This window comes from Drosophila nasuta, chromosome 3, assembly GCF_023558535.2.
Source record: "Drosophila nasuta strain 15112-1781.00 chromosome 3, ASM2355853v1, whole genome shotgun sequence".
Taxonomy (NCBI): domain Eukaryota; kingdom Metazoa; phylum Arthropoda; class Insecta; order Diptera; family Drosophilidae; genus Drosophila; species Drosophila nasuta.
In genome coordinates, this window is record NC_083457.1 from 1990610 (window position 1) to 2002058 (window position 11449).

At 35.6% G+C, this 11449-nt stretch overlaps 1 protein-coding gene across 1 annotated transcript; it reads right to left on the reverse strand.

Moving 5' to 3' along the window:
• Nucleotides 1-6215: 6215 nt before the first annotated feature.
• LOC132793131 (dynein regulatory complex protein 8) lies at nt 6216-7477 on the reverse strand. Its single transcript, XM_060802811.1, has 4 exons — nt 7465-7477; nt 7173-7404; nt 6356-6566; nt 6216-6295 (listed from the first exon to the last, which is right to left on the reverse strand). The coding sequence occupies exons 1-4, from the start codon at nt 7475-7477 to the stop codon at nt 6284-6286; spliced, it is 468 nt and encodes a 155-aa protein (XP_060658794.1). The 3' UTR covers nt 6216-6283.
• Between the last annotated feature and the right edge of the window lie 3972 nt (nt 7478-11449).

Below are 11449 nucleotides of genomic sequence, written 5' to 3' on the forward strand. Positions count from 1 at the left end.
CAAAAGACTTTCAGCAATTGCAAGCCAAAAAAAAGATAACCATATTTTTTATACCCGCCACCCATAGGGTAGAAGGGTATTATAACTTTGTGCCGGCAGGAAATGTATGTAACAGGTAGAAGAAGGCATCTCCGACCCTATAAAGTATATATATTCTTGATCAACAGCCGAGACGATCTAGCCATGTCCGTCTGTCCGTCTGTGTGTCTGTGTGTCTGTCCGTCTGTCCGTATGAACACGTAGATCTCAGAGAATATAAGAGATAGAGCTATAATTTTTTTTCGACAGCATTTGTTATGTTTGCACGCAGATCAAGTTTGTTTCAAATGTTTGCCACGCCCCCTCCGCCCCAGCAAATCAAAAAAATCGAATAACAAGCCTAATTTTAAAGCTAGAGTTACGAATTTTGATATATACAATAATTACTATAGCAGTTATGATTCCTGATTTGGTTGCGATCAGATAAAAATTGTGGAAGGTGTAATATTAAAGAAATACTTTTGTATGGGCAAAAACGCCTACTTACTAGGGGTCTGAGTTGCTTTGGCCGACAATCTGGTACATTGTGCCGTCTATGGTATACTATGGTACTATATTGATACACCAAATATACCATTTGATATATTTTTAGTATTTTGTGTAGTATTTTCGGTATATTTCCAAAATAATACCGCAATATTTTGCTATTATTCAAAATGGGTAGCGGGTATCTCACAGTCGAGCACACTCGACTGTAGCTTTCTAACTTGTTTTCATTTTAAAAGATGGTATCTTTTGGAACTTATGATGAGCCGAAGATCTTAATGCTCTAAATACTGATAATAAATTGATATTCTAAAAATATTTTAAGATTATTTTTTTATGATCTTGATTGTAGAACTCTTTTGGATTCATAAAGTTCTATGCATATTTCATATCAGTAAATGTAAATTTTAAAAATAATCAAAGAAAATCATGCAGTATTGAAAATCATATTCTCATAGTTTGTATATTAAGTTTTTGTTTAAATTCAACTTGTAGTAGAACTTTATTTATTATTTATTATTTATTATTATATTTTAATTTTAATATAGTGAAATGCTATTTTTATATTAAGACCTTTTTAAGTATATTATGCAATAAATACATAACTATGCTATTTTTTTTAATTTATTTATTATTTATTTAATTTTTAGTCTTTAAAGAATATTATACAATATCTAATATTGAATTGATTGATTTGAATTGATTAAGAATTACATTCTTTGACTGTACTTTATTCAAATTACAATTTTTGCTTACATTTTAATTTAAATGCTTACTTTATAAAATTAAATTGAAAAAAAAATTATAATAATACGGGCTATGTAATACTTCTTTTCGTTTAATTATTTTTAATAATTTATGCTTAGTAAATTTGATTTTGCCTAAATCACAATTTATGCTCTTTATTAAATTTAGATTTTGTTATATGCTTAATGCATAACATTTACTATAGCAAATCCTATTCTATGATGAGCATTAATTTATATAAATACAGAATTAAGTTTAAAATTATTACTCTTTAATAATTATATTTATTTATTTTTGTATTCACATACGTAAATTTACTACTTTTAACTAGTTCTTGCTTTATCATTATCAAAATTTAAATCAGCAATTTAATTTTTTCTTAAAATCAGCAGTTCATAGTCAAGTTTAAATAATGAATTAAAAATTTGTCTGTTATTTCGTTTTTCATAAAATTATCTCCTAGATATTTTATATATTATATTTAACAACATTTTTTATATACTTGATAAAAATGAACTGTCATATTTGCTAATGAACAACACGCTAAAAATGATTAGATTGATATCTTGATTTTGAATTTTGAAATTGAATTTGTATTTATATAGTAAATGTGCACGAAGAACGATGCATTATTTATTAGTTGCAAGCTGGATAATGTAGTCAATGCTCCCCTCTTTGTGGCTATGTAACATACAATATAAATACAGCGTCCTTCTGGGTCTCCTCATCATCGTCGCCGTCGCCGTCGCCGTCGTCGTCGCTGTTGTTGCTGACGTAGCAAGGGCTGCGCATGCGCACAACACATGCCGTGGGCAGTGGTTGTTGTTGCTGTTGCTGGTTGTTGCTTTGCCACTGCTGCAATAAACGTCAAAATGCGGCCCATTGCTGTCCATTTCATCAACGTGTGAAATAAATCACTCAAAGTGCTGCAGATCCATTAAGGGCACCAGCAATGAGCAGAGCAGCGAGCAGCGAGTTGCAAGCAACCAAACTGAGGGCTGAGAGCAGCCGTTGACGCGGCGCAGCTTTGCCGCCACATCGTCGCGTTGCGTCGCGTCGCGTTGCTTTTGTGGTAAATACATTTTTAGCATTTTGTCTGCTGATACCTTTGGGTGTTGTACAAGACGGCAACTGGCTGCAACAATAAAGACGCAAGCACAGGCAGCATGCCACTGGCCACGCTCAGCTCCTCTTTTTTCGTTTTCGTTTTTGTTTTTTGTATTTTGTTTCATTTTTTTGTTCCTTTATAATGCTGTTTTTTGTTGGTGTTTGCTGCTTGTTGCTGCTATTGCAGTTGTTGTTGTTGTTGTTGTTATAGTTGGCCATGTTTGTATCCATTGGCCCATTGCATGTTGTTCACCTTTTGCAATTTCGTTTCATGTTTGGCTTTGCAACTGCCACTGTCTGGTTTTTATGATATTTTCTGGCGTGCTACGCGACTTGCTTGGGCACATGCAAAATTCCAAATTACATTTCATTGCTTAAATTCAATTAACGGTAAGGCCAGAGAGATGCGCGAAACACTCGTATTTGCAACCAAAATAAAAACAACACACACAGACTCACACACCGCTGTTGCGCTTTTATTCTCAACGGCATCTGAGCCATGGCTAAAGCTGAGAGTTGGCCATTAACTTCACTCAGCTGAACGCAACACATCTCATCTCATCCAGACTGAAGGCAAGGCAAGGAACAATCAACAAACAAGTAGCCGCCTGGCGAGTAGGTAAACAGAAAGTTGATTGAAAGTTTCTGCCAAGTGCAGTTGGGGAAATGAATCCAAGAAACTAAAACCTGAGAAACGAGAGTGAGATATGTGTGTGGGTTGCCCATGGGCCAAGGCTAACAGATTAAATGACAAACTGGTTATTTAAGAAATCATATTTGCATTCAAGAATTTTCAGTGAAAGTGAACGATAATTATTTCTTATCTAACCTAGCAGAAATTTGCGTTTAAGGCCCCAAAAATTATGCTACACATAACAAATTCACATTCATGTGACTTGACTAATATTTTGTTCAATAATATTCTGTTAATTACTTCAGTTCAGTTGTACAAACAAACAGTAACTAAATGAATGCAATTAATACCAGAAGCAAAGAAGAGTTTCATCAATCAAGCGACAGAGTTCGCTCATTAAGCAAAACTCCCCAGGGAGGCAAGAAAGAGGTTTTGAAAATATTTTCAATCTATTGTTTGCGATTCGAAGACATTTTGTAATTTAGTGTACATTGTCATTAAGTGCAACTAATTGCCTTAATTTGCAGAAAACAAACGCAATTATTATGCAGTTATTGAGGCATATAAATCGTTTAGGAATTCTTTCGACATAATTAGTTTGAATGTCCCACACACACACAAAACACAAAAGGGCATAACTAACAATTAAGCTCCCATTGCTCTTACGCAAGTTAACCGCAAAATGCATATTTATATGCTCATATCTACATACATATATACATATACATACATACGTATGTATATAGTTATATGTATTCAGATATTTGTAAGCAAGTATGGCGCATAAATCTTAATTACGCTTCGTCGAGCGTAAATCATCATCAGCCACAGAGTTACTGGCGAAATTGATTCATGCTCAGCAATTTCGCCTGAAACTGTTCAAGACTACGACGACGCATCTCTTAAGTTTAAGTAACTTTGACAATTTGGCGGCATTTTTATTTTTATTCTTTGCATTTGCCTTTTTTATGACCCACAGACAATCTGACGACTTCAGCTTTGAGTATATGCTTAACCCATCATGTGGCAGAGCGAGATATTTTATAGCACACACTCATTGAAAACATTCCTCTTTCCATCTGTTTTTTGACAGATAATTGTGCACAGTAAATCAAACGAGAATCTCAAAATACGCGCAGGAAGAACTAATATGCAAAGCAAATGAGGTGAGACTTACAGGGGAGAGAGGAAAGACGAGATGGAAAAGGTGATAGAATATGATAAGTATGAGATTTTAAATAATATTTATATTCACATATAAACGCATAGTTGGATGCATAATGGGTTAAGTCATCAGGGTTTTGTCTAAACTGGTCCAATTGCCAGTCATTTGATGTCAAAAAGTTCAGTGCAATTGGCTTTATTTTTTATGGCGCTGACAATTTGCAATCAGCTTCGTACGCGACTGTGGCTGCGACTGCGACTGCGGTAACGGATCCGGCAATTCAAAATGAAAAAATTTTTACAAGTTGTAAAGATTAAAAGTCCATTAGGCGTGCTAGGAGCAGCACAGCACGTAGAACTTGTTTAGAGAGAAAGATACAGATACAGAGTTGATAGAGCGACGAGAGACAAAGGAGAGCGTGGAGTGTGGAGTGCAGCATGCGGCAACATCAGCATCGGCATCGGCATCGGCATCCACAAAATCTCGAACATGGCAGCATCCATTTAAATGCGCGCAATGCAATCACTCAAATTGGCCAAAGCGCCGGAACGTGCAGATGGCAACCGCACGAATGGCTGAATTACATGAAATATTTTAATCCAAAAGATGCAGTTAAGTGCATCCATCAGCGTGTATTTAGTATTTAATAAATACGGAAGCGAGAACACGACTCGAACACGACTTTCCACCATTTCCATTGCTATTTGCCCATTTGGCCATTTGCCTTTGACGCACTCCACAAACACACAGTCCCTAGTCGCAACAATATATGTGTATATTCTTGTACTCTTACTTACTTACTACATCCAACTCGAAAGAGGTATTTTAATTTATTTAAATTTCTAGCTGCTCATATTACCAACTGCAATTTACGGACAGCAACGACGATGAGACAGCCTTTTTGGTCTCCTCTCCACTGGCCAGGCGCACACGACTCTGCTGAGCCTCAGAGTCTGCAACTGCTTTGGCCCAAGAAAAGTGAACATCCATTAGTTGTGCTAATGATGCGCAACCCACTTTGCCGCGTTCCACACCAACCAACCATCCAACCAAACAGCCAGCCAGCCAGCCAGCCAGCTAGCCAGCATCTCTTTCTTCAGCTGCATCTTTTGGCTCTTCTTTCCCGCCCTCATCACCTTGTCTCTGAGTGGCGAGAGTCCTGTCTTCGATGGCTTACTAGTGTGTGCTGTCCTGGTGCTTGGCGTGTGGACTTAGTTTGCTATTTTGCTATTTTGAAACGCATTTGCCTCGTTGGTTAGTTAGCTTTGGCAGTGCCTCTCCACTATATATAGTACGTGTGTCTACATCTATGACTAATGCAGAGCCAAAGAGACTGAAGAATGATGTACTCTTACAACAGCACCGTCACTTAAGATGTTTAAATCCGTATCGAAATAATTAACCCAAAATAAATGTAAATAAAATGTAATTCAAATATAAACAAAACTTCTCTTCTTGACTATATTTACATTTGCATCTAGTTTTAAAATCATAAGCTTTAAAAAGGTATTTCTATACTGAAATATAGCAATAAATTGTGCGTCAAAGATACATTATAAACTAAAAATTATTGGACCAATTAGATAACCCATATTCAACACAAACTTTCAAATACAAATTTTACTGAAATTCTTTTTTCGTTTTTTGCATCATACATAGTTGATTATTGGCAATTTGCATTCTACAATATTTTTTTAGACCGATAACACTGTTGTTATACTGAATTGGCCTTTGACACTTTTTGTGTAGATGCTTGGGTAATTATGAAATTTTTAACAGATATGAATCGATATGCGCGCCAATAGTTGTAAAAATAATAATACTTTTGGCAAACCTTTACAAAATAATGTTTAAAAATGTAGTAAATATATTTCAAGCCCATATTAAAACTCATAAAATAAATTATTAATTTAACATGACAAATCAATTGGTTAAAAAATGTTTGTATTAGTTGATCAAAAGATTTTTCTTTCATCACTATTCACTAAATACAAATTGTAGTTAAGATTGATTTTTTTAAATTTTTTATTACGTTTCCTTTAGTAGTTCATTGCAATATTTTATTTATTATTGGGACCTGAATTTCATGGTGTTAAGCTTCAAATTTATAGATACACCTGTAACATATAAGACAAATAAGCATTGGTAATCTATTTAAAAAAAAATCGTAAGCTCACCATCAATTGATTCAAGTACAGTTCGTATGGAATATGCCCACTAATCGGATCAATGGCAACTGGCCACATTTCATCCATTTCTTCTTGAGTAAACGGCTCACCCTCTTCCATCATCAGCTTGCCAAAGCTATCTTTAGTTAGATATCCTTTGTTTTCAAAGTCCAATATTTTGAATGCTTCAAGAATTTTTTCAGGAGCAGCTGGTTCCATTCTATAAAAAATATATTATAAGCATATACTTATAAAGATAACAAGTAAGAAATCTACAGGAAAGGGTGTTCATCTGTGTGATACCCGTTACCCATTTTCAATTAAACCAAATAATAAATGTAAAAAATCAAGGAAATCCGGAAAAATACTAAAATATACCGAAAGCTATATTTGATATATAGAGATCGTACTACATTCAAAATATATTGTAGAGTAGAAAATATATCAGATTATCAATAAAAGCAATTAACACATGGCAGCAGCTACGCAATATTCTAAAAATATACCAAATTAATATTCCGAAAAAATACTGAAATTTACCGAAGTTTACATTTAAAATATACAATGGTGCATAAAATATACCGACTTAATATTCCGATTAAAATACTAAAATATACCTAAATATATCAATAGAGTACTACATTAAATATATATACCATAAAGTCAAAAATATACCCAATTCTCAATCAAAGCAACTGCCTCCCCACAACACCAGTCAAATCAAAAGTTAGTGACTAGTATTATAATTTATAAGCTTTACCTTGTATCGCAAGGAATTAAATCAATAAATAAATCGAACATGTATAAAATTATGCGACACACTCACTTGCGTTCCATTAGCAACTGCGAGACGTGTGGCAGAAACTTGGTTAAATGCACCACGCCACTTGTCTCCTCGGTCTCTGTGGCTGAAATCACCTCATTCACCTCCTGTTCGGTGGGCACACAGCCCAAGAGACGCAACACGGTGCCCACTTCACGCACATCGATTAACTTGTCGCCATGATGATCGAAGACGCAAAACGCATCCGAAATGCGCTTTTCCAAATCGTTATTGACTATGGACGTAGAGAATAAAAGTTATCTAGAAGATACTATTTTGGTAAACTCTTGCTTACAGTCTAGATCCATTGATTGCAAGCCGAAGAATAAGAGCATAATATGAATTGGAGAGGAACTTTGAAGTGCTGCTTGTTAAATCAATATTCGAGTGAAAATAATAAACAATTAGCAATGTTGCTAGGTGACAGTTGTAAAGAGGGAGTGAAAGAGATACAGAGCAATAGATACTTTTGAGATTGATGAGTGAGAAATATTAGTAAATAAAATTCTCAATAAATTCTGGGTGGTTCTCTTTCAATATGTCCTTGAGTAACCCTTACCATATCTACTTTTGTATGGAATACGGAAGTAACCCTAACAATGCCATAGTTGTCAGCTGGTTGTGCTTGCAACAAGTGCAACATTAGATTTTGGTGCTGAGCTGACTTAAATGGAAAGCAGCAAGAAGGCAAATGCAATGTCTGGATTCGATTTAAAAGAGAAAAACTTGCAACTACTTCATTCCCGCTAATGCGTGTCTTGTACAACACGCTTCCCACTTGAGTCGCTCGGACTGACGTTCAAGTTCATTTTGCTGCAACTGCAACAGCAACAACACGTACACACACTTGCATATCGGCTGGGGCATCTACTCGTACTCGTTGCCGCATGCCTCTGCTCTTGGTGGCTACTGCCATAAACACTAAAAGTGTTCGTCATTTGCTGTTCCAGATCCAATTAACCATTTTGATGCATTTGCCTCCATTAAGTTTTTCTCTCTCTCTCTCTGTCTCTTGCTCCTTTTCTTTCGACTTTGCAATCCCTTTTGCTTAGGCTCTGCTTGTTGCCAATGTTATTGCTTCTGTTGTTGTTGTTGTTGTTGTTGTTGTATGTGGCTGTTGCAATTTCGCTGCCTGACTTACAACGTGATCGGAAGTTTGTCTTGGCCAACGTCGACGACGTGTCCGTGACTCCAACTCCAGAGTTCTCTCTCGCATGTGTGCAGTTGTTGTTGCTGTTGTTGTTTGTTACTTGAATGGTGTTGTTGCTTGGTTAAGTACTTTGTAAATGTTGGCATGATTTAAGCCAGCTCTTAGTCTCTTTATTCTGACATTTACTCTAAGTTCGTCTATTAGGCATGCGATTAAAATTTAAATTGAAGTCGAGCAACCACAGTTTCAGCTTCAACTCCAGTCTCCTTCTCCCGTTCTTCTTCCCAGTTCCCGATCCTTAATTTTTTATGTAGACCCTTGGGTAATTTTTCTTAAAGTCAACACGCCCAGTTTCGCCATCTCCTGCAGACTTCCGCTAAGCTATTTGCAAACTTGGCCGCATTTTGTTCATCTGTCAATTTCGACACCTGCCACAGACAGGACGGCGTGTTGTCAGTGCCTCTTTCGTCCACTTCCTGTGGGGTGCCACTTACACTGAGCCGATCTCTCAGCTCTGACTATTGCAGCTCACATGTCTATGCATCGTAAAAGTGATCTCATTAGGCTATTTGTGGGCTGGAAAATCATTACATCTGGCCTTCTACCCGAGCTTTATAATTACGCCGGTAACATCTTTCGATCAATTTTAAAATTAATTAAAACATTCATGTGAAAAACTATTTTCAATTATCGCCAAACAGCTGTTAATTGAAAAAATCTATATTTTATATTATTTTATATTTTTAATTTAGTTTTTTACGTGCCTGTTAAGTAAATTTCGGAATCTAACTTTAAAAGCGCTTACTTAAATATTAAAGTTCTATCTTTGTTAACTTAAGCCTTGACCATTTTAAATACACATATTTTATAAACTGATTACAAACATTCTAAAATTTTAATGTTAACTTACATGCAAACAATAACAACATTCGAATAGTTCCATTCGCATTATTTGCTCTTTTACAATTTACAATAATGATAAAAAAATAAAACAGCTGAAATATTTTTCCATTAATTCTCAATTAATACCAAAATACTTTTTCATTCACATCTACTGTTCAATTTGAATTGCGATTGTCCCCGGTGTGCGTGTGTATGCGGATTGTGGTAATTAAATGGAATTTAATAAACATAAACATGCAAATAATGAGCGCTACCTTTCACAGCAGCCAATCGGAAAACTGTTCATAATAGATGGCCCAGAAACTTTTGTTGAATTAATTAGAGTAAAAAAGGCAGCAGCCAGACTGATGAACGCAGACGGACGCAGACAGCAACCACAGATTTTATAAACGACTTGGTTAAAAATAAAGAATTCAATTCAAACCAAATGATATGAAAGAATTGATTAATAATCATAGCGAAAACCACAAAAGAGCTGTTGCCCCAATGAATGCCAGAGACCTGAGACTGTGACTGAGATTCAGACTGCGGCTGAGACTGAGACCAAAACTCAAACTGGGGGCTACGGACCAACAAAAGCGCTGACGCTGTGCGTCTCTCCATCTCCATCTCCATCTCCATCTCCATCAACACAGTTCCAACTCCATCAAGGCCAATTGGTTGCTTGACGTTGCTTGTGCCACAATTGTAAGCCTGGGCGCAGCAACCTATACACATGCTCCACGGCAGCATTTACTTTTTATTGTTGTTGTTGTTGTTGTTGCTGCTTTTGTTCTTGTTGTTGTTATTTTTGTTGTTGTCATTGCTACTGCTGTTGCTGTTGCTGCTGTGCTCCACATTCTCCGCTGACTGGCGAGCTGCGTCCAGTCATGTTGAGGTACTGAGACGATAGAGATGGACAAGTCAAATCGTTTTTTTTTAATTTCAATTTACATTAAAAATTGATTTTAATCATGAAATATTTAAATTGTTGAACATATTTAAGGAACCATTTATTTTTATGCAATTTATATTAATTCTATTTAAAGAACTGTTCGATCTTAAATTAATATCCCAAACATAAATACTGTACATTTAAATTAAAAATTGTTTTCGATCTTGTTGCCAAAAACTAGCTGTATGCCGATTACAAATATTCAATTATATTCAATTTTTTTAAAATTTATTAAATATGTTTTGCATAGATTAAGGTAAACTATAGTTGAATAAATATATTATTTTATATTAAACTGTATACATTTCAAATTTTACATGTGTAATAATGTTCCAGTTGGTTTTTATTATTAATATAATATTTTTGTTCCTTGTAGAAAATAGATTCTTAAATGTGTTTGGGTTTTTGTCTGTCGAAGCATCACTCAAGTTTTATTGTTTTATTTAGGATTCAAATAAAGTATACTCAATTATAAAAATTGTGTTAATATACTAAACTACATTAAATTGTTATATTGTTATTAAATATAAATGTTAAATTGTGCTTTTACTAATAATGCTTTTTAATCTTCGTAACAAACAGATTCAACGATTATGATAATATACACAGTATCTCGTAGTCGTGATTGATCTTAGATCACAAAGTGTGAGTCGTCTGTCTCTTCAGTGAGTATTGTATACTGAATCTGTCGTGTATCTGTGCGTGTCACGACACGCTTGCATCTTTAGTGGGCAGCGACTTGACTTGACTTTGATTCAATTTCCATATGAAAACATCGATTTGCGTTTGTGCGCCCGCGTCGTCGTAATCAAAGTGTTGTTTATGGAACACGTCCGGCGTGTTTTTATTCTCTTTTGTTGTTGCTGCTGTTGCTGTTGTTGTTCGCTTGTTGGCTTGGCTAAAAATTGCTCACGGCAACAATTGCGAGCCTTGTCTGAAAAATATGTAGCCGACCATTACATTTGCCTATTGCACGGATACACACAAAGACGAAGAGGAAGAGGAAGAGGGATGGGTGTAAGTGTAAGTGTAAGTGAGAGAGAAAGAGATTAGAGAGACCCAGACTCAATGCTTAAGCAAACGAGTACACACACACTCATACACACATAGAGACGGTCCGAGTTATGATTGAGTTCTAATGAGTTGAGAAAAATGTATCAAGGAAAACCAGTTCCCGGAATCGCAATTAGATAAGTGGGTTTCATGCCTCAAACCGTGAACTACAAGAAAGCGCAACAAGCGAAACCAACAATTGTTCCAAGCTGGGAGCAACAAGCTTGTGGCCGGCCTGTC